Raw genomic sequence first — 23,807 nt, forward strand, 5'->3', positions numbered from 1 at the left:
TGGCAGAACGAACATCAGAGCAGGCAAGTCAGGGGCTTATTCACTTCTGTGTTCCTCAAAGCACCAGGCAGCTTCTGGCACTTTGAATTTGCTCAATCCACTTTTGTTGAGTGAGTGATCCTTAATCAAAAGTCTCATTGCCTTGATATTCACGTGAGAGCGGTGTGTACCTGCCATGGCAACAAGTTCTATAAAACACCCTCCAGTCATCTCTTGGCTCCTCTCATAAACACTGCCGCCGTCAGCAATGCAAATCTGTGGCTGCAGGCCAGTTACCAAAAGCACTCAGAAGAGTTTTCATTTACTTTCATAAAAATTCCATGATTAAGTGCCTTTTAAAAACAGGCTGGTTAATTCCATCTCACAAGGAATTAAGTAAGTGCAAAAATATGTTCTCCTTTCTATTTGGGAGATGTTATCACCGGGCACGATGACTGCAGGATGACGACTGAAAAGGCCACTGTTCATTCAATCGCTCTTGACCTGCTAAGACAGGCAGAGATAGCCAGTCCTTCACCATGGCCACAGCAGCTTTTTACAGAGCCCGGTCCGCTGCCCTCTGTGTCCTTTGGACTGTGGCCAGGGGGCAGGTCCTGCCTTGGGTTATGCCCCTCTGATCAGAAAGGCCTGTTCCTGGGCAGGTTTTGGGTCATCCAGGCTCAGTGTCAAAGTGAGACTTTGGTGTGTCCCTTGGGACAACCCTTGGTCCCTTCAGGTGGATATCCTCTCTGGCTCCCTGGGCTGGTGCTACCTGACCGCTCTTGCCACACAGTGGGAGCCCAGAGAAACTGGACTTCAGTGTCAAGAACCCTGTCAGGCCCCTAGTCCTTGCTGCTGGAAAATCTGTTCCTCTTCAAGTTTACGAGGGCCCAGAAGTGATATGTATGAAATTGACCAAGGAAACAATGTGACCTCTCACCGCTGGACAAGTTGGTGGCACCCTGTGTTTATGACCTTGACCCTGACATAAGACTGGCCATGCCAAGTGATAACCAAAGATTTCCAAAGGGCATCCTAGCCTCCTCTTAACACAGGTAACACCTGACACGGCGCCTTAAATTGTGGGAGGTAATTATCCATCTTTTTTCTACTGGGGTAAAAAAAAAATGCATAAAATACCACTTGGCATTGTAACCATGTCTAAGTTTACGGTTCCAGAGTTAAGAACATTCGCCTTGCTGCACAACCATTACCGCCAGTCCCCTCCGGAACTTGTTCAACTCACAAAACTGAAGCTTTGCACCCATTAAACAACTCCCCATTTCCCAGCCCCAGCCTGCCCCTGGCACCCACCTTTCCACTTTCTGTCTCTAAGAATCTCACTACTCTAGGTACCTCCTGTAAGTAGAATTACACAGAACTTGTCTTTTTGTGATTGGCTTGTTTCACTTCACATAATGGCCTCAAGGTTCATTCATGCTGTAGCCTGTGTTGGAATTTCCTTCCTTTTAATAATCCTCTATTGCACAGAGCAGATTTGGTTTATCCATTCACCCATCGATGGACACTTGGCCGCTTCCACCTCCCAGCTACTGTGAATAGTGGTTTCGATAATAATCCATTATTGTGAATAACGTGTTCAAATATCTGCCTAAGGGTCTGCTTTCACTTCTTTTGTATATATCCCCAGAAGTGGAACTGGCTGGATCATATAGTAATTGTATTTTTAATTATTTGAGGAACAATGATTGTTTAAAAAATTGTATTGATCAATGTACAATTAAACACAGCTATTAGCTCTGCACTGCCAGTGGAAGTTTCTGGTGGGGTCCAGAGCTCCTCGGGATGTTCATAAGTGAACATCCCCGAGTGACTTACGAGGGTCACGTAAAATGTGTTTCATGAAGTCACATCTGTTCATTCTAGAAGGCTGTGTGTATAATATTCACCCCAAAGTATAAGAGCCAATCAAATCTAGGTTAAAGTTACTACGCTTTGACTACTTAGTCTAAGTATTTGAATAACATGTATTTAAGTCTGAGCTCTAAAATGGCTGGGGAAAAAATTACAAGGATGCTGAGTTAAAGAACAGATGTATTTCTTATATTTTCATAAAAATGATGTCTGTACAAAGATAAAGATATAAATAATACTCTAGAATTTTGTCAATACTGGGTCACTTGTGGTAACATAAGGAGTTATTTCGCTATGTTTTTGTGTTTCTTTATAAAACAGGTTAAATTACTACTCCCAAAAAGGACAGCTGCTATAAAAAATAAATTAAAATAGCATTAAAACAAAGCCCATCTTCTGAACCCATTCAGAAAAAAACATGAAGCGGAGTGGCCAAGGTCTTTGACCATTGTATGAAAAAACTAACATTGTCTACTGGAACTTTCAGGGACAGATGCGGACGGGCAAAGAAGAACTGGAAAATGCTAAAACATATGAGATAGTTTTCCAAGCCACTTCCATCAGCCCGGAAACGGGCGATTGTCAAATAGACGCTGACTCCAGCTCTATTTCTGTGATGGTCACTCACAAAGAATATGCCTCAACTGTTATTTATAATTAATATAAGGAGCTTAGGGACCAAAAAAGGCAACATGAAACATCTCAGAATAGTGGGCCTCTGACAAGCAGACTTGCCTCGTCACCTAAGGGCACGTCTCTGTGTCCTAACTTTTTTTTGTTGATTCTGTGTCAGTGCCAAAATCACCTACCATGGGTCACACAGAGCTAGACTAAAAGGAAGCTATTTTTATATCACAATAACCTAGGATCATACATTTTATAACTCTGATCATGTTGAGATTATCAAAACCAATTATATAATAATATGCAATAAACCCCTGAGAAATCCCAGTGCGAACTCCTTCCTCTTAGCTCTCACACCTCTACTAAATAATTGATCATGTGTCACCTCTCACTGGGGGACCTGGAGGACAAGCACACTGAGTCTCAGCATCTCCAGGGTGCAGCTGCCTTACTCCAGTTAAGTGTCCAATGAATAAGCACCCTCCACAATGGCAGAGAATATGGGGTGGCCCAGAAAAGTAGGTGTAATTCCAGTTTTCCTTACATGGAGAGAGAGCTCTAGGAGGTTCCAGCTCCTTTGGGGCAGGATTAACATATTAATTTTAGACTTTGTTAGGTTAAAAAATGTGCATGTTGTAATTTCTAGTGTGACCACACAAAAAATTAAGGAAAATATCATGTAGATGGGGAAAATTGAAACAAACAAAAACAATTGAGAATTCCAAAGAAGAATAGAAAAAAAGCAAAGAAGAAAAATTGTAAAACAGTACAAAAAAGAATACCAAATAGGTAGATAAAATTACAAATATCGCACTAATTACAAGAAATGTAAATGAACTACATATTCCATTTTAAGTGACCAAGATTGCAAGATTTAAAAAATTTTTAACAACAAACTATTTACAAGAGGTGTAAACCAGAGAAGAAAAGGATTGACAAAAATATAATTTGACAGGCAAATTCTAACCAAAAGAAAGTTGGTCTAACTATATCAGTATCAATAAAAGCAGACTTTATCTTTATTAACGCTTTTAACCTTAAAGAGAGCCCCTTCATAATGACAGAAGGTTCAAATTACAGGAAATTATACCAACCTTAAATGTTCATGCCTACATAACGGCACCAAAATGTAAAAACAACCAGAATTATAAGGAAAATCTATAACCAGAGCCTCTCTCAGTAACCGACAGAAAACTGACTCAAACCCCCTCCACACTCCTTCCCCCAAATCAGAAGATACGAGAGACTTAAACAACCTCACAAACTTGACCCAGAGGACCCAGAAACAATACTTTAAGGAACGACATCAGAATACACTTTTTCTTTTCTTTTTTTTTTTTCTTTTCTTTTTTTTTCTTTTTTTTTTTTTGAGACGGAGTCTTGCTCTGTCGCCCAGGCTGGAGTGCAGTGGCTGGATCTCAGCTCACTGCAAGCTCTGCCTCCCGGGTTTACGCCATTCTCCTGCCTCAGCCTCCCGAGTAGCTGGGACTACAGGCGCCCGCCACCTCGCCCGGCTAAGTTTTTGTATTTTTAGTAGAGACGGGGTTTCACTGTGTTAGCCAGGATGGTCTCGATCTCCTGACCTCGTGATCCGCCCGTCTCGGCCTCCCAAAGTGCTGGGATTACAGGCTTGAGCCACCGCGCCCGGCCTCTTTTTCTTTTTTCTTTTCCAGCATCTACAGGCACGAAAAAACACTGATCCTGGAGTGAAGACGAACGCAGCCCAGAAGAGAGCCACAGCTGACTCAAAGCCAACACCTAAGACGAGCAAGAACTACTTAGTTGCTATGAGCCACAGATATTTGAGGGTCACTATTACATAATCCAACGAAAGCTAGTGTTACCAAGTTTATTAATCAACCACCTCTGCCAATGAGAGAAATATTCGAATCACACTTAGGAATTAAAACAAAAAAATCACGATGCTTACTGTTCTTTTTTTAAACAGATGAAAATGTTATTTGACTTAACTGGGAATTTGTTTTGGGGTACTCCTATTTTTCTATGCACAGCCACGGAAGTTTTAATGTTCTGAAAACTGAGATGATGCAAAGAAATCCATTAAAACCTGACTCATCCAATTAACAGCTCACCACTGTTTTTGGAAGATAACAATTACATGCTAAAAATGGGCTTTTAAAAAAGACGAAATCTTCTGCATGCGGGAAAAGATGTTCAGAGGAAATTTCACATAGAAATTACTAGTGAAATTATTCATAAAACTGCACAAAGAACAATCTTTCCAACTGTCTCGATAAATAATATTATCATGCTAAGAAATAAAGTTTTTAAGAAAATAAATTTAATTCTTTAAACATATAAATGTCACATACATTTGCTATTTTCAGATGCTGACGGATCAGGAGTACTTGAGGTAAAGAGATTCAGCGCTCTCAGGGGGTTGAATTGTTTCAAGATGTTTCAAGCCCAGTTCAAGCTCTTAGGAGGGGCACATCTAGATCCAAGCTCTGGCTCTGGCTCTGCTATACACTTGATCCACAACATGGCCATCACATGTAAAGTATGGACAAATATTGGCACCTAACTCTGGAGTTTGTTATCATTAAGTGTGGTAAGGCAACTAAATAGGTTAGCACAGGGACTGGAGTGTAACAAACCACTATGTAAGTGTCAGTCAACACTGTCACTATCACCAAAGGTAATAAAAGTAACGCATCATAAAGTTCTTCAAGTGGGGGACAGACATGAAAGCAACCCCTCATCCAGCATGTCCATCTGTCAAAAATGCTTGAGTACAACCTTAGAATACTCGAACTTGAATTCCTTCTAAAAACTTACCAAGTCACAAAACTCAAACACCAGGAGGTAGGGGATCGCTTCTACACACTGTCCAACACACTGAAGAATATTTGGATGCTGAAGAATACTGGGAAAAATAAAAGCCATAATATTGTTCATCAGGAAGCATGATAACAACATTATTCAAACAAAAGCATAATAACAAAATTATTCATACAGTAATCCAAATTTTTTCATAATAATTTATATAATATTTAAATAAATGACAGGCTGAAAAGATCATGAAGATTATACTTAAAAGGTGTATACTAAGTTATCTAGTAAGTAATTCAAAGCCAATCAAGTGAATATTTTCACAAATTAAAAAAGAAATCTTAACATAAGAAATTAAAAAAATTTTTTTTCAAGAGACAGGGTCTCGTTCTGTCACCCAGGCTGGAGTGCAGTGGTGGGATCATAGCTCACTGCAGCCTCCAACTCCTGGGCTCAAGGGATCCTCCCACCTCAGCTGGCCAAATAGCTGCCATTACAGGCACATGCCACCATGCCTGGCCTCAAGAATTTTTATCTTTAGTAATTTAAGTTTAGAGATAATATTTTAAAGCAGCATTTAAAAGAGGGCAGACTATACAGTCATCCCTTAGTACCTGTGGGAGACTGGTTCAATAAATCCCTGAAGATACCCAAATCCAAACCAAAGATGCTTAAGTCTCTAACATAAAATGGTGTCATATCAACACATAACCTTCGCACATCCGCCCATATAAATCATCTCGATTACTTGTAATACCTAATACAATGTAAATGCTATGTAAAAAACTGTTATACTGTATTGTTTATATATTTTTTACTATTGAATTATTTCTATTTTTAAATATTTTCAATATTTTTAATATTTTTTAAAAATAATTTCAATCACCATTGGTTGAATCCATGAATACAGAACCTGTAGATACAGAAGGCCAACTGTATATACAAATTCAATAAGTATTTCAGCCAGGACAAAAAAAGGAGAGCTGATCTGTACAAAAGACGGAAAAACTATTTGGGTGTGGGGATGCGTAACTGTGGTCCCAGCTCCTCAGGAGGCTGAGCTGGGAGTATCGCATGAGCCCAGCAGGTGGAGGCTGCAGTGAGCCATGACTACACCACTGCACTCCAGCTTGGGGGACAAAACAAGACCCTGTCTCAAAACAGCGACAACAACAAGACAACTTCAATATGTATTTCAATCCAGATATTCAATAACTCAGTTTCTCCTTCAGGCTATCTAGCTTATACATTCTTTTCCATACATTTCCACAGTATATGCAAACTCCTTTTGGAAAATACTGTGTCCAAAATAAAATACAGTTAAATAAAAGGTATGCCAAAATAGGTTTGTTTTGTTTTTTTTTTTTTAAAAACAAAAACAAAATATTTTATTTGGATACAATTATGAATTTACAGGAGTTGGCAAAGACAGCAGAGAGAGGTCTGGTTTACCCTTCACCCAGTTTCCCCTGCTGGTTCCATCTGATACAATGACGTACAGTACAACCCAAACCCGGGACCTGCCACTGTGATAAAGTGTGTAAAGGGTTCCTTGCCGGGTCTGCCCGTGCACAGATGTGTGTAACCGTCACCTCAATGGAGACTCAGAACTATCCCATCACCACGAAGATCTTCCCACCCCACCCATGTGTACCGCTGGCAACCACTAACCTGTTCTCCATTTCTAGAATGTTCTAATTCTAAGATTATTATATAAATGGAATCGGTATAGTATGTGACCTTCTGAGATTGATTTTTTCACTCAACATAATCCCCCTGAGATCATCCAAGGTGTTCCATGTGTCAATGGTTCTTTTTTTTTTTTTTTTTTTTTTTTTTAATGTGGGAGCAGTACTCCAGGAATGTACCGCTTTGCTGAACCACTCACCTACTGACGGACATGTCAGTTTTTCTAACTGCTGGCTATTACAAACAAAGCTGCTATGAACAATCATGCAAGCGTTTTTGTACGGAAGTAAGTTTTTCACTGCTCTGGAATAAATGTCAAGGGGTGCAACTGCTGCGTTGTATGATGTGACAGTTAATTTTGTGTCACCTTGGCTGGGCCATAGTGCCCAGGTATTTGGTCAAATATTATCCTTATTACGTTTTGGTGAGGGTGTTTTTTCATGAAATTACTGTCTGTCTCTATCTACCTACCTACCTATCTATCTATCTACCTACCTACGTACGTACCTACCCACCTACCGAGACAGGGTCTCACTCTGTCATTCAAGTTAGGGTACAGTGGTGTGATCATGGCTCGCTGCAGCCTTGAACACCTGGGCTCAACTGATCTTCCTGCCTCAGCTTCCTGAGAAGCTGAGACTACAGGTGCGTGGTGCCACCATGCCTAACTAATTTATTTTTATTTTTTTGTACAGACAGGGTCTCACCTCATTGCCCAGGCTGGTCTCAAACTCCCGGGCTCAAGCAATCCTTCAGCTTCAGCTTCCCAAAAGGCTAGGATTACAGACCTGAAGTACCGTGCCTGGCGGATCATTATTTAAATCGGCGGACTTGGAGTAAAGCAGATCCTGCAACAATGGTGGGCCTCATCTATCAGCTGAAGACCCTAACAGAACAAAGACTGAACTCCCCCACAGAAGGAGGAATTCTGCCAGCAGAGGGCCTTCAGCCTTGAACTATAACATTGACTCTTCCCTGGGTCTCCAGCCTCCTGGTTCACCCTGCAGACTCTAGACTTCCCAGCCTCCATAACTTCATGAGCCAATTCCTTTAAAAACGTCTCTTTCTAGATATACACGTACATACACATCCTATTGGTTCTGTCCCTCTGGAGAATGTATAACTAATGCTAATATATAACTAAACGTATGTTTTGTTTTTTTAAGCAACTGCCAAGCTATTTTCTACAGTGGCTCTATCACTTTACATTTCCACCAGCAATGTATGAGAGATCTAGTTTCTCCACATTCTTGCCAACATTTGGTATTGTCACTTTTTTCATTATAGCTTTCCTAACAGGTATGAAGGAATCTTAATTCATTTCTTTAGTAGCTAGTGATACTGAACATCTTTTCATGTGCTTATTTGCTATCCATGTTATCTCCTCTTTGGTGAAATGTCTCAATGTCTTCTGGCAATTTTCGAATTAGGTTATTTTTTCTCTGTGAGTTTTGAGAGTTTCTTATACATTCTAGATATGAGTCCCATGTCAGCTACGTGGTTTCCAGCTATTTTCTCCCAGTCTGTGGCTTGTCTTTTCACTGTTACCAAGGTCTTTCACAAAGCAAATGTTTTTAATTTTGATGATACAATTTATCAGTTTTTTAAAGGAAGTTTAGCCATATTTTTGTTCTTTTTGTTGCTCCTTCTTCTTTTCTAATGTTCCAAGATGCCTCCTTTTATCATTTCTATTTAGAAAACTGTCATTCTTTTAAGGTAGGTTTGCTGGTAATAAATTCTCTTAGTTTTCTTTCATCTGAGAATGTCTTGATATTCCCCCTTCATTCCTGAAGGATATTTTCTTTGGAGAAAGAATTTCAGAGTTCTTTTCTTTAGAAAAGTGAAAAATGTGCCGACTCCTTCTGGCCTCCAGGTTCCTGATGAGAAATCGGCTGTCCTTCACATTGCTTCCCCCTACAGGTCAAGTGCTGTTTCTGTCTCCCTGCTTTAAGGATTTTTTTTGTCTTTCATTTTCAGAAGTTTGACTATGTGTCTTGGCACGGATTCCCTTGGGTTGATCCTGTTTGGCATTTTCTCAATTTTTTAAATCTGTAGGCTTTTTCTTTTCCAAATGTAGAAAATTTTAGCCACTATTGCTTTGAATTCTTTTTCAGCCCCATCCTCTACCTCCTTTCCTTCTGAGACATCTATGACATGAATAATGCTGGATCTTTTGTTATATTTCCCCATGTCCCTGAGGCTGTAACTGAAATGATGAGTTCCTGTATTTCTCAGTCCTGAGGTTTCCATTTAGGTCTTCTTAATGTTTTCTCTTTCTCTGCTGAGACTGTATTTTTTTGTTTTAAATGTGATGCAATTGCTCACAAAGCATTTTGATGATGAGAGCTTTAAAATTCTTGTTGGGTAATTCTAACATCTCTGTCATCTGTGTTGGAATCTGTTGTCTTTTCTGGTTTAGGCTGAGTTCTCCTGGTTCTTGGAATGCTAAGTGATTTTCAGATGATGCCTGGACATTTTGGGTCTTATGAGACCCTGGAACTTATTTAATCATGTACGTTGCAGGCAGAAATCCCACAGTAGTTTTAAACACCTGACTTTCAACAGACCACAGACTAGCCTTACAGAACACATGACAAGGTTTACTTACTAATAAGGTTCTCCATTTTTCAAAAAAGTATCTTGTTCCTTTGGGCTGGCACTTGCTTTTAACTCCTTCACGATGACTCTCGCTACGCTAGTGCCCGTGTAAATCTCTCCCAAGAGAACCTAAAATCAAAGAACAGTTTTTTGTGTCATTTCCATCAAAACAATAAAGGAGTCTGTCGTATTTACCAGGAAATGGAATACAGGTGAACAAGTTAAGCAATAAGCAGGTGACCTTCTATTCTTTTACATACTAACTCACCAAAAGCTTGGAAAACTCAAAATATTTTTCTTCAGTAAAAGGACCATTTTAAACCATTCACCAGATATTTACAATATTCACATATTTACGTATATTTCTTTTCCATTTATTGAAAAATGTATTTATACTTATTTGTATTTGATTTATTTAAAAATGTATTCTACTTCAGGGACATTATTACTTCACAGAAGTGCAATTTATATGTTCAGTTCCAACATAACTCACATGTTCCTCAAAAACACTTCCACTAAGTTTTGTTATTTAGTCTGCTACACATATGAGAAGTAAACTGACAGATGTTAATTACAATCAATCATTGCCCTGAAACTTAAAAACCTATCGCACTCCATCCAATGATACCTGGCCTTGATCTCCTACCAAAACTCCCTTCAAAACATCCCACTGAAATCCACAGAACATGAAATGAGAATGTGCCGCCTCACATAAGAACTAGCTACAAGGGAAATGCTAAATAATTTATAAAACAGGACAATGCCAAGGTATTCCAAAGTGCAATATTTAAGATGAAAATGAGAATAAAGGTTTTTATTTAACTCTAGAGAATGATAAAAAAAAAAGAGAGAATGATCAAAAAGACTTCTTTTAAAATAGTTCCTTTTAAAATAGATTAATTTTAATGTCCTGAAAATACAGTAAGAACCTGAACGGAACTCAATGTGTTTATTAGAAATATAAGGACGGAAAAATGGAGAACAAGAAATTCTGATAATTAACTAAATCACCCCTTTTTTTTTTGAGACAGTCTTGCTCTGTCACCCAGTATGGAGCACAGTGGTGCAAATATGGCTCACTGCAGCCTCGAACTCCTGGGCCCTGGTGTTCCTCCTGCCTCAGCGTCCCGTGTAGCTGGAACCACAGGCATGTGCCACCCCACTCAGTTAATTATTTTTAAGAGATGGGGTTGTGTGATGTTGCCCAGGCTGGTCTCAAACTCCTCGCCTCAAATGATCCTCCCCACCTGGGCCTCCAAAAGCACTGGAATGATAGGCGTGAGCCACTGTGTCCGGCCTATTGCTCCTTGAGGAGTAAAACTCAAGAGAGTTGTCTAAATGCACTGTCTCCTCTTTCTCTCTTGAATCCATTCCACACAAGGATGTGCCATCACCATTTCCCCCTGAGCAGTTTCTTTCAAGGATGCCAAGGAACTCACGGTGCTGAATCCTCATTCTCCCAGGCTTCATCTTCCTCCATTTGTAAGTTGCAGCATTACTACAATTAATCTTCTTGGAACTTTCAGAAGACTCCTATCTCCTGGGCTTCTCCCTCCTCACTGCTTCTCCCTGACTGCACTGGCCTCTCCCTGATATAGGGCCTCCCCCTGGTTTCCACTTTGAAATTCTCCATGACTTCACCTAGTCTCCTAGCTTTGAATACATTCTAACAGTGAGATCACTCGGATTTGCATCTCCAGCCTGGACCCTCTCTCCTCAACTCTTGCTCTGCATTTCCAGTTCAGCTACTTGGTGCCCCCACTGAGTTGTCTAACAGCCGACTCACATCTGACATAGCAAAGGTGAACTCCCGATTTCCTCCTCCTCCTCCCTCTCCTGCAGTGTCTGTTGCATTTCAGTTGACAGCAACTCCGTTCTTCCAATTCATCAGGCCCTCAGCAGTCAACCTGACTGCCTTTCCTCCACAGTCCAAGTCTCATCCCCCCTAAGTCTGCACCCACATGCTCTCGTCTGAACATCTGTCTTGGGTCCCACCACTTCTTGCTGCCACACCGCTACCATCCAGGTTCAAGCTGCCTGGGCCTCTCCCTGGATGCCTGTAGGAGCCTTCTAGTCCATCTCCTCCCTGCTTTTACCTTTCCCCTCTATGACTTCCAGAGTGATCCTTTTAAAAAGGTCACTCAATTACATCACGATCTCTCAAGCACCAGAGTATTTCCCTGTTTCACTCTGAGTAAGGCAGTCTCTAGGCACACAATATCCCAGATCACCTGCCTGCCCTCTACCTCTCTGAGCCCACCTCCCACAACTTGTCTGCTGTGTGACCCTCCCAACTAGATATCTAAGCCTTGTGAAGACAGGGTGTTGTTTTATCTCTCATACAGGACTCCACTTAGGTCAAGATTTGATTCATCTTCCTCCACATCGTGCCCCTAGCACCAGTAACAATGGCTGCTACGTAACAGGTTTTGCTGAATGGTGCGGAAGAGAACTCATACAGTTAGGAGGACATGAAAGATATAGACAATGCTGAAGGGAAGGAGAAGCAGCAGCAGATGGCTGACTACTGGGAAGTGCATCCTCCCATCATAAGCACCCTGCTTACGATGTAATCCCTACTCCATTAGGAACCTCTCACAGGGCACGACTGCGGTACTGTGGAAATGGGTGTAGATTACTCCTTCTGAGCCATCTACGATAAAAAGATCAACAAAGCATTGTTACTACAGGCCACTTGACAGGCTATGAGACAAGGCTAGTTCTTCATCATGGTCTTCGTTGTAAGACTGTATTTACAGTTCTAAAGTGGCTTAAGTGCTATAAGGGGAAGGGATTAAAAAAACAATCTAACCTGAGGAGGATACAAAGCTGAAGCTGCTAAGATTCCAGGTTTCTTTTCCCTTCTTACTTTCTTATGTCAACAATTAGAAAAGTCTCTGATACTTTTTTTTTTTAAGGCCTTTGTTATGGTCAAAATGTTTGTGTCCTGTGTCCTCTCCAAATTGGTAAGCTGAAACCTAATGACCAACGTGATGGAGAGAAGGAGGGCCTTTGAGAGCAAATGGGATTCGCATCCTTCCAAAAGAGGTTCCAGAGAGCTGCCCTGCCCTTCAACCACGTGAGGACGCAGCAGGAAGGTGCCACCTTCACCTGATGCTGAGTCAGCCAGCACCTCAATCTCGGACTTCCCAGCCTCCAGGACTGTGAGAAATAAATTTCTGTTGTTTATAAGCCACCCAGTTTATGATATTTTATTATAACAGCCTGTAAGCCATAAGACAACCTTCCCGGAAAAGGCTCGACACACAGCAAGGCTGAATCTCACGCCCCCACGCTGCCACAGGGGGAATGGGAAAACTCAATTAGTACTGCAGGGCCACAGGGCACATGGAACTCCACACAACATAATTCTTCACCGCCCTGCATTGAACACAGTATCATTCAGAGGGAAACAAACAGAAGTGAAGAGCATCTTACCTTTCCAAACCACCCATTTCCAATCTCCTGTATGTAGTTCAGACTGTGGCGGGCAACCTGAGACTTCAATCCCTCTGTAGAGAAAAAAACATTAAAAATGAAATGTAAGTATCTAACTAAAATAAAATAAATATTAAATATACAATCTATAAAGTAGAAACACATAAAGGCTTGTGCAAATAAAGGTAGGAATATATACATAAAACACCTCTTTTAAACGAATCATGCCAAAACAGCTTTAGGCTTTAAAACTGACAATTTTTTTAATGACTTTCCGGCCAATTCTTTAATAACTCGCATTGTTTTTTTCCGATCCAACTACTCTCATGTAACCACCAATCACCATGCGAATGGCCTTTACTTAGTCCTTATTTTCATTTCTCTTGAACAGCTCACCTAGACATATGATTAACCCTCTTAAACTACTCTCCTTATTTTTTTAAAAGTTTTACTGAAGTATAATCAGTAAAGTCCACATATTTAAAGTACACACTTTGATACACATTAATATTTGTATGCGCCTGTGGAACCATCACCTAAATAAAATATGCAACATCTCCATTACCCCCAAGTCTTCTCATACCCACTAGTAATCCCTTCCACCTGCCCCCATCTCTGCACAACCATTCACGTGCTTTCTGCACTATAATTTGCATTTTCTAAACTGTTATGCAACCAGAATCACACGGTATATACTCTTTTTTCGACGGTATGGCTTATATAAATTATTTTAAGATTCAATCAAGGTCTGGAGTATATCAAGAGTTTATTCTTACTTTTATGACAAAGAGATTTCCCCTGAATGAATGTACCACAGTTTGCTTATTCATTCACAAGGGGATGGACATTCATGTCGTTTACAGGTTGAGGCTATCACAAATCAAGGTGCTATAAATACATGCATGCAAATCTTTGTAGGGACAAATGCTTTCATTTCTCTTGAATAAATACGAAGGAGAGGAATGGTGAGATTATACGGGAGGTGCCTCTAACTTTTCAAGAAGCTGCCAGCTGCTTCCTAAAAGATGACCAGCACATGAGGGTTCCAGTTGCTCTGTCTCTTTGCCACCACTTGGTGTAGTCAGTCTTATTCATCTTAGCTATTCTAAAGGGTACGCAATCTTACTTTTCATTTTTATTTTCCTAATGCCTAATGATGTCAAGTCCCTTCTCATTTGCCTATCTGCCATCTGTATATCTTCTGAGGTGACATATCTATGCAAAGCTTTGCCTCATTTTTATTGGGCTGTTTCTTATTGAGTTTTGAAAGTTCTTTCTATCTTCTGAAACCAAGTCCTTTCACAAATACGTAATTTGCAAATGTCCATGACTTGACTTTTCATTCTCTTAACACTGTTTTCCAAAACATTTTAAATTTTAAAATCTGAATTTGAATTTCCAAAAAGTAATTTTGAAAAGGTCCAATTTATAAGTATTTCCTTTTGTGAATGGTGCTTTTAGTGTCCTATCTAATAAATCTTTGTCTAACTAAAGATTATAAAGAGTTTATTCTAGAAGTTTTATAATTTTAGGTTCTACATTTAGGTTTATGACGCATTCTGAGTTAATTTTTACATATGGTGCAAGGTATGGATCAAAGTTCATTTGTTTGCCAATGAATATCCAGTCGCTCCAGCACCATTTAACTGCACCTGTCGAATTAACTGACAGAAGTGGAAACGGTGACAGCAGTGGGAATGGTGGAGCAGAGACATCTCCTCTGGCAGCCGTCCCTTCCAAGAAACACTGAAAGACTTTTTTTAAACTGCCAGTGTCAACCTTATAAAAACTCTAGAAGATGGTCAAAGATTTACAGCAACCAAAGCGAGCCAGGAGAAAGTCCACTGACACAGGGTAGAATATCTTTGTAGCTCTAACTTACCCTACCTTCCCCAATCTCCCTCCTCAGTGCAGCCTCAGTCTAAAAGATGACCTGTGTTCCCCGGTGGATACCAGGGTCCACAGGAAGCACAGTGGACCTTATTCCCAAGGAACTATGTTTGTCTTGACCTAACTAGGGTTGCCCTGAGGAACTGCCACAAGTGGTTTCTCTTGGTTTCACAAAACTCACAATTCTATCAGGATGGAGTGGTCACATATTCCTCGAAAACAGCAAAAGGCAAATGAGAACAAGCTACTGCCACCTAGGGCAAAAAATAACAGTCAAGGCCAACAGTACACATGCTGAAAGCTTTGGCAGAAGAGCTGGGGAGTGAGATTTCGGAGGAGAAAGGGGGCTTTGGAAAGCTCCCGTGTAGAAGGGAACCTAGATAGCCACGTGTATGCTCAGGGCAGGATGCGTGCTCAGAAAGGCTAAGAAGAACACAGGCTTTCAGCTGGGGCTGGTCTCCAGGCCCAACACAAGAAGGAAGTGAAGGCTAAGGCAGGGTTATAAACGGCCTGGCTAGGTGTTGAAGGAGTGCCCTAACAGAGCCAATCTGCAAAGACCTAGACAATATTTTTTGTTTTCTTTCTTTACTACTACTTCTCTTTTGCACATCACATTATTCAAAATGTCCAGTTTCCAACAAAAAAATTATGAACATGCAAAGAAACAAAAATGTGGCCCATTCACAGGTAAAAATGAATGAACGGAAACTGTCACTGAGAAAACAGATATTGGACTAATTATTAGATATGACTTTATTTTTTATTTTTATTTATTATTATTATTTTTTGAGACGGAGTCTCTCTCTGTCACCCTGGCCACAGTGCAGTGGCACAATCTCAGCTCACTGCAAGCTCCACCTCCCGTATTCACACCATTCTCCTGTCTCAGCCTCCAGAATAGCTGGGACTACAGGTGTCCGCCACCACGCACAGCTAATTTTTTTTTTTTTTTTTTTTTTTTTTGAGACGGAGTCTCGCTCTGTCCCCCAGGCTGGAGTGCAATGGCACGATCTTGGCTCACTGCAAGCTCCGCCTCCCAGGTTCACGCCATTCTCCTGCCTCAGCCTCCTGAGTAGCTGGGACTACAGGCGCCCGCCACCATGCCCGGCTAATTTTTTGTAGTTTTAGTAGAGACAGGATTTCACCGTGGTCTCGATCTCCTGACCTTGTGATCCACCCACCTCGGCCTCCCAAAGTGCTGGGATTACAGGCGTGAGCCACGGCGCCCGGCCACTAATTTTTTGTATTTTTAGTAGAGACAAGGTTTCACCGTGTTAGCCAGGATGGTCTCAATCTCTTGACCTTGTGATCGATCTGCCTGCCTCGGCCTCCCAAAGTGCTGGGATTACAGGCATTAGCCACTGCGCCTGGCCTAAGACTTTATTTTTTTAATTAATTTTTTTTTTCTTTTTCTTTTTTTTTTTTTTTGAGATTCAGTCTCGCTCTGTCACCCAGGCTGGAGTGCAGCGGCACAATCTTGGCTCACTGCAACCTCTGCCTGCCGGGCTCAAGTGATTCTCCTGCCTCAGCCTCCCAAGTGGCTGGGACTACAGGCAAGCATCAGCATGCCTGGCTAACTTTTTTTGTATTTTTCGTAGAGATGGGTTTCCCCATGTTGGGCAGGCTAGTCTCGAACTCCTGACCTCATGTGATCCACCCACATCGGCCTCACAAAGTGCTGGGATTACAGGCATAAGCCATCACACCTGGCCTAATTTTTTTTCTTTGAGACAGGGTCTCACTCTGTCACTCAGGCTGGAGTGCAATGGCGCAATCTCTAAATGCAACCTCTGCCTCTCGGGTTCAAGTGATCCTCCTACCTCAACCTCCTGAGTAGCTGGGACTACAGGCACAAGCTACCACACCTGGCTAATTTTTATATTTTTTTGCAGAGATGGGGTTTCACTATGTTGTCGAGGTTGGTCTCAAACTCCTGACCTTGGCCTCTCAAAGTCCTGGAATTACAGGCGTGAGCCACCATGCCCGGCCTAGACAAGACTTTACATCAACTGTAGTGAGTATGTTCAGAGAGTTAAAGGAAATGATGGACAAAGAACCAAAGGAAACCAGGAGAATGAGTTTCCCCCAAATAGAGAAGAATTTCTCTAGAAATTCTAGAAGAAGCTTGACTTGAAAAGCACAGTTAAGTGTTTCAACAACAAATTTGGGCGGACAGAATCAGTGAACTTAAAGATGGATCAAATGAAGTTACCTAGTCTGAAAAGCAGAAAGGAAAAAGGATGAAGAAAAAGGAACAGAGCCCAAGGAACTTGTGGGACACCGTCAAATAAACCAAGAGACATATTATCCATTAGAGTCCCAGAAGGAGGTGAGAGAGAAAAGGAAACGGCATGAATCTACACATTCAAAAAACTCCAAGTAAGATAAACTTGGTCAGGCACAGTGGCTCATGCCTGTAATCCCAACACTTTGGGAGGCTGAGGTGGGAGGACTGCTTGAGCCCAGAAGTTTGAGACCAGCTTAGGCAACACAGTGAGATTCTGTCTCTATAAGAAATTAAGGCCGGGCGCGGTGGCTCAAGCCTGTAATCCCAGCACTTTGGGAGGCCGAGACGGGCGGATCACGAGGTCAGGAGATCGAGACCATCCTGGCTAACACGGTGAAACCCCGTCTCTACTAAAAAATACAAAAAAAAACTAGCTGGGCGAGGTGGTGGGCGCCTGTAGTCCCAGCTACTCGGGAGGCTGAGGCAGGAGAATGGCGTAAACCCGGGAGGCGGAGCTTGCAGTGAGCTGAGATCCGGCCACTGCACTCCAGCCTGGGCGACAGAGTGAGACTCCGTCTCAAAAAAAAAAAGAAATTAAAAATAAATTAGTCAGGAGTGGTAGCATGCACTTGTAGTCTCAGCTACTTGGGAGGCTGAGGTGGGAGGATCACTTGAGCCCAGAAATTGAGGCTGCAGTAAACCGTGATTGCACCACTGCAATCTAGCCTGGGTGACAAAGAGAGACTTAAAAAAAAAAAAGTAAGATAAACTCAAAGAGATTCACACTGAGAGACAAACTATAGAAAATCGAAGAGAGAATCCTGAAAGCAGCAAGAGAAAAGCAATTCATCACGTACAAGGGATCCTCAATAAGATTAACAACCAATTACTCAAAAGAATCCGTGGGGGCTAGAAGGCAGTGGGATGACACAGAGAAAGTGCTGAAAGCAAATACCTGTGAATTCTATATCTGGCCAAACTATCTTTTAAAAATGAAGGAGAAATTAAGACGTTCTGAGATAAACAAATGTTTAGGGAGTTTGCTGCCAGTATACCTGCCATACAAAAAAAGCTAATGGGAGTCCTCCAGGCTGAAATAAAAGGACACTAAACAGTAACTCAAAGCCATCTGAAGAAATAAAGATCTCCAGTAAAGGTAACTATATAGGTAAATACAAAAGCCATTATTACTTTATTATTGGTGTCTAACTCCTCTTTTCATTTCCTACACATTTAAAATATGAATGCATTAAAAAAATTATAACTGTGTTAATAGGCACAAAATGTATAAAGATATAATTTGTGACAAAAACATAAAGGGATGGGACTGAGCTGTATAGGAGCAGAGTTTGTGTGCTGTTGAACCTAAGCTGTTATCAATTCAGAAGTGTTATCAATTTGGGATGTTAATTGTAATCATTGTAATCCCTAAGAAAACATCTAAAAATACAATCTAAAGGGAATGAGAAAGGAATCAAAATGTACATCAAAAAATTTTTCCTTGATTACAACCACTACAGATTATTTTGTTCCTTCTCCCACTCCCACTGGTTCACTAGACTAGACTTATTAAACAAAAAAAAAAAAAAAAAACTATCAGAATCCCAGTGGCCTGTTTTACAGAAATAGGAAGGCTGATCCTTACATTCAGTTGGAATTTTAAGAAATCCCAAATAGGCAAAAGGATTTTGAAAAAGAAAAACAGGCCGGGCGCGGTGGCTCAAGCCTGTAATCCCAGCACTTTGGGAGGCCGAGACGGGCGGATCACAAGGTCAGGAGATCGAGACCATCCTGGCTAACACGGTGAAACCCCGTCTCTACTAAAAAAAAATACAAAAAACTAGCCGGGCGAGGTGGCAGGCGCCTGTAGTCCCAGCTACTCGGGAGGCTGAGGCAGGAGAATGGCGTAAACCCGGGAGGCGGAGCTTGCAGTGAGCTGAGATCCGGCCACTGCACTCCAGCCTGGGCGATAGAGCGAGACTCCGTCTCAAAAAAAAAAAAAAGAAAAAGAAAAACAAAGAAGACTCATATATCTTGATTTCAAAACTTACTATAAAACAAAAGCTACAGTAATCAAAATGGTGTGGTACTGGCATAGGGACGGATATACAGATCAAGAGTCTGTATCAAGCTGGACATACAGCCGAGAGTCCAGAAATAAACCCAAACAAATATGGTAAATTGATTTTCAAAAAGGGTTCCAAGACAATGCAATAGGAAAAGAACAGTCTCTCAAACACTGTTAACTGAGACAACTGGATATCTATGTATAAAACAATTAAGGTGGATCCTTACCTCACACCATATAAAAGAATTAAATCGAAATTGATCAAAGAGCAAGAGCTAAAACTGTAAAACTCATAGAAGACAACAGAGAGACAAATCTTCATGACCAGGGATTTGGCAATAGTTTCTTAAACATGACACCAAAAGCACAAGCAATAAAAGTAAAAAACAGATAAACTGGACTTCATCAAAATTAAATTGGAAAACTTTTATGCATCAAAGGACACTATCAAGAGAGTGAAAGAGAATATACAGAATTTGAGAAATATTTGCAATTCACGTTATTATGACATGATTATGATTAAGAGAATGGTATTGGGACAAGAAATACACAAATTAATGACAGAGAATAGAAAGCCTAAAATAGAACCATACACACATGGAGGCAGAGAGAAAAGGAAGGATCAGTGAATGAATGAAGCTGAAAAACCACAGCAATCTATAAGGAAAGCTGAAGTTGGATTTCCTCCTAACACCATCCTCAAAAATCAACTCAAGATGGGTTTTATATCTAAATCTCAAAGCAAAAGCTTAAAATATTTTTTAAAAGGTATTATTTTAATCACAGAATAAGAAAGAATTTCTTAAGACCACAAAAAGTTCTAACTCTAAAAAGGGCTTAAATTTCAAACTCTAAAAAAACTATAAAATTTACTATATTAAAATCAGGAACCCTGTTCATCAAAAAATCCTTTTTTGTATATGTGTGATTTTTTTTTTTTTTTTTTTTTTTTTTAGTGTACCATTTTGATTCCCCCTCTTCATTTCCTTTTCTGTAAATTTTTTAGTGGTTACCATGGGGATTACAGTCAGCATCCTAAATTTATAACAATCTAGTTTGAATTGATACCAATTTAGCTTCAAAAGCAAAGGCATTATCCATTAGATACTCAACTGGCAGGAATATAAATTGGTACAACTCCTGCAGAGGGTAAGCTGGCAAGACCCATCAAAATTATAAACACATGCACTCTTTGACCCACTTTACGAAATGTATTCTACAGATACCAGTACAACAACCACCTGCAAAACAACACAGATACAAGCTTTGTTTGTTTTCACATTAGAAACAAGCCAAGGCCGGGCGCGGTGGCTCAAGCCTGTAATCCCAGCACTTTGGGAGGCCGAGACGGGCGGATCACGAGGTCAGGAGATCGAGACCATCCTGGCTAACACGGTGAAACCCCGTCTCTACTAAAAATACAAAAAAACTAGCCGGGCGAGGTGGCGGGCACCTGTAGTCCCAGCTACTCGGGAGGCTGAGGCAGGAGAATGGCATAAACCTGGGAGACAGAGCTTGCAGTGTGCTGAGATCCGGCCACTGTACTCCAGCCTGGGTGACAGAGCGAGACTCCGTCTCAAAAAAAAAAAAAAAAAAAAAAAGAAACAAGCCAAATATCCATCAACAAGGGGCTGTTTAAATAAACTGTGCTAAACTATACAATCTACATAGTACGAACCTAGAAGCAAGAATACATACGCTTTAATGATATGGAAAGATCTCCAAGGTACATTGATAAGTGAAAAAAAAGCAAGATGCAGAATAATGAATTTACCATGACACCTTTGAGTTAAAAAACAAAAAAAGGAGGACTATGCACGTGTGTGGGTGAGGGCATATAGATATGTCTGTACCTACCTTCCTCTAAATTTTCCTGTGAACCTCAAACTTCTCTACAAAAAGTCTTTTAAAAAACAAAAAAAATTAAAGTAAATGTAAATGGGAGTGAGGGGAGATACCTGCATCAACAAATTCTGGAAAGGTGTATGAAAAAACAAGAACCAAAAGTGGGCCGGCCGCGGTGGCTCAAGCCTGTAATCCCAGCACTTTGGGAGGCCGAGGCGGGTGGATCATGAGGTCAGGAGATCGAGACCATCCTGGCTAACACGATGAAACCCCGTCTCTACTAAAAAATACAAAAAAAAAAACTAGCCGGGCGAGGTGGCGGGCGCCTGTAGTCCCAGCTACTCCGGAGGCTGAGGCAGGAGAATGGCGTAAACCCGGGAGGCGGAGCTTGCAGTGAGCTGAGATCCGGCCACTGCACTCCAGCCTGGGTGACAGAGCGAGACACCGTCTCAAAAAAAAAAAAAAAAAAATAAAAAAAAAAAAGAACCAAAAGTGCAGCTGTTACTTAGGGAAGGCAGCGGTGGAAAATAGGTCAGATTTAAATACCACAGGGAGGCCTTCCAATATATATACTCTTTTTTCTTTCTTTTTCTTTTTGAGACGGAGTCTCCCTCCGTCCCCCAGGATGGAGTGCAGTGGCCTGATCTTGGCTCACTGCAAGCTCCGCCTCCCAGGTTCACACCATTCTCCTGCATCAGCCTCCCGAGTAGCTGGGACTACAGGTGCCCGCCACCACACCCAGCTAATTTTTTTTTTTATTTTTAGTAGAGACGGGGTTTCACCGTGTTAGCCAGGATGGTCTCGATCTCCTGACCTCATGATTCACCTGCCTCAGCCTCCCAGTGTTGGGATTACAGGCATAAACAACCGTGCCCGGCCTCAATATATACTTTTTGTAATGTTATGGTTTTTGAACCAAGTGAATATATTATCTATGCAAAAAAATAAAATACATTTAAAAAAAGAAAAAAAATGGTAGAGCTTGTAGACTTGCTTGTATGTGGTATATCTTTTTCATGTAATATATCACAAATATCTTTCATAGTCAAATACAGTTCACCTTGATCCTTTTATAGGAACACATAAATCTCCACTGTATCGATTGACTGTAATTTAGCAAATCACATACTGACAGACATTTAATCTGTTTCCATCTTACCCTGCCAAACAACGCTGCAATAAATTCCTTTGTACATGCATATTTGCACACTTGCCCAATTATTTCCTAAAGATAAATTACTAAAAGTAGAACTGCTCGATCAAGAGTCAACATATCTCATATTTTGATACATGTTGCCAGACTACCCCTCCAGAAAGAACATCTTCAGCAATTTATAGCTGCACTAATCGTAGTGGATGAGACTGCCTGCTGCCCTCCACATGCTCGCCCATCACTACCTGGTATCATTTCTTTTCGTCTTTACTTATCTGCTATCAGCTTAAGTCTGCACTTCTTTAATTAATAACGAGGTTACTACAATTATTGACCATTTGAGATTCTCCTTTCATGTCCTCAGCTTATTTATTCTAGTAGCGTGTTACTTTTTCTCCCAGATTTGTTTGTACTTTTAATATGTAACCGCTTTTAACCCTGTTTGTAGTTTACAAATATTTTTTGTGACTGTGTCAATCTGTGTGTGGTGTCTTTTTCTATACAGAATATTTCATTTTCGTAAATCAGATTTGGCAGTATGTTCCTTTATGGATTCTGGATTTGATGCATGCTTGGAAAGGCCTCTCATATCCCAAGATGATAAAAATATTCTGAGGGTATTCTATGCAGAGAAATTTAAAATTTCTTCCTATGAAGAGGGATATTAGGGTACAGGGCTTTACAAAATTACAATGGCTGCCCAGGTCACCATCATTTCTTTTCTGCCCACATCTGACTGTGCTCCCATCCATCCCCAGTAGATCCTGAAGAGAAGCTGTCTGTCTGTCCCCACCTTCCTGACCAGTGATGGCTCTGCATCCTGTGACTTAGGTGAAGACAACCAGAATGTCCCTCCAAAGGGTTTTCTTTCTGGTCTGAGGACAGAGAGAAAGAAGCTCCTTTCCTCTATGGTTATAAAACTACAAGGGAATGAGTGTGGAGCTGCTGGCAGCCAACCTCCCTACTGAGCAGAGAAGCTGCCTGAGAGATTCAGCAGATATGCAAAGAGAAGAGAGAATCAGAAATCAATTAAAATGCTGATGGTGTGCCAGGCCCTGGTTCTAGCTGTCTCCAAGGTCAGCTGAACCCCTGTTCTTCCTACGCTCTGGGTCCATGTGTCAGAAAATTCCCTTTTCCACTTAATCTGATCTGAATTGGAATTCAGCTACTTGAAATGAATCCACGGGTGATCAACTGTGGGCCTGTAAAAGCTCTGAGAAGGCTCTAAAGGTTTTTCTTAAGTATAAAGGAAAGCAAATTATCAAACAAGCAACAATAAAATATTTCCATTTAGAGTAAGTATACTTAAGTTAACCCAAGAATATATTAGACCTCCTTCTAAACTTCATTATTTTGGTTGGAGTAAGGGTATTGTTATTTACAGCAATTAAAGCTAAACACTTCAGGTTTTTTTAATGTTGCAAAATCTATAAATTTAAATATATTCTTACTTTACATATATTTAAATGAATTGCACCAGCTATGTCATGTTTCATCTGGTTTTTCCTTGTAGTCATGCCTGCCTGCAGTGGTATCAGTTCAGGGGTTTATTCTGCCCTAAGCAGAGCCCACAATGCGTGTCACACCGGCAAAGGTAGTCCTAGCACCTACAGACTTACACAGCCTTC

The 23,807-nt window shown here is 40.9% G+C and overlaps 1 protein-coding gene across 1 annotated transcript in view; it reads right to left on the reverse strand.

Annotated features, from left to right (window-relative positions):
• The window catches only part of LMTK2 (lemur tyrosine kinase 2), a 111,208-nt gene that overhangs the window by 47,337 nt on the left and 40,064 nt on the right, over positions 1-23,807 (reverse strand). Inside the window, exons 4-6 of the mRNA XM_025380119.1 lie at positions 12,997-13,070; positions 9,569-9,687; positions 5,278-5,365 (exon numbers count right to left, since the gene is read on the reverse strand). Coding sequence (XP_025235904.1) covers positions 5,278-5,365; positions 9,569-9,687; positions 12,997-13,070 — 281 coding nt within the window. The remainder of the gene's footprint in view (positions 1-5,277; positions 5,366-9,568; positions 9,688-12,996; positions 13,071-23,807) is intronic.

This window comes from Theropithecus gelada, chromosome 3 (genome assembly GCF_003255815.1).
Source record: "Theropithecus gelada isolate Dixy chromosome 3, Tgel_1.0, whole genome shotgun sequence".
NCBI classification, from domain to species: Eukaryota; Metazoa; Chordata; class Mammalia; order Primates; family Cercopithecidae; genus Theropithecus; species Theropithecus gelada.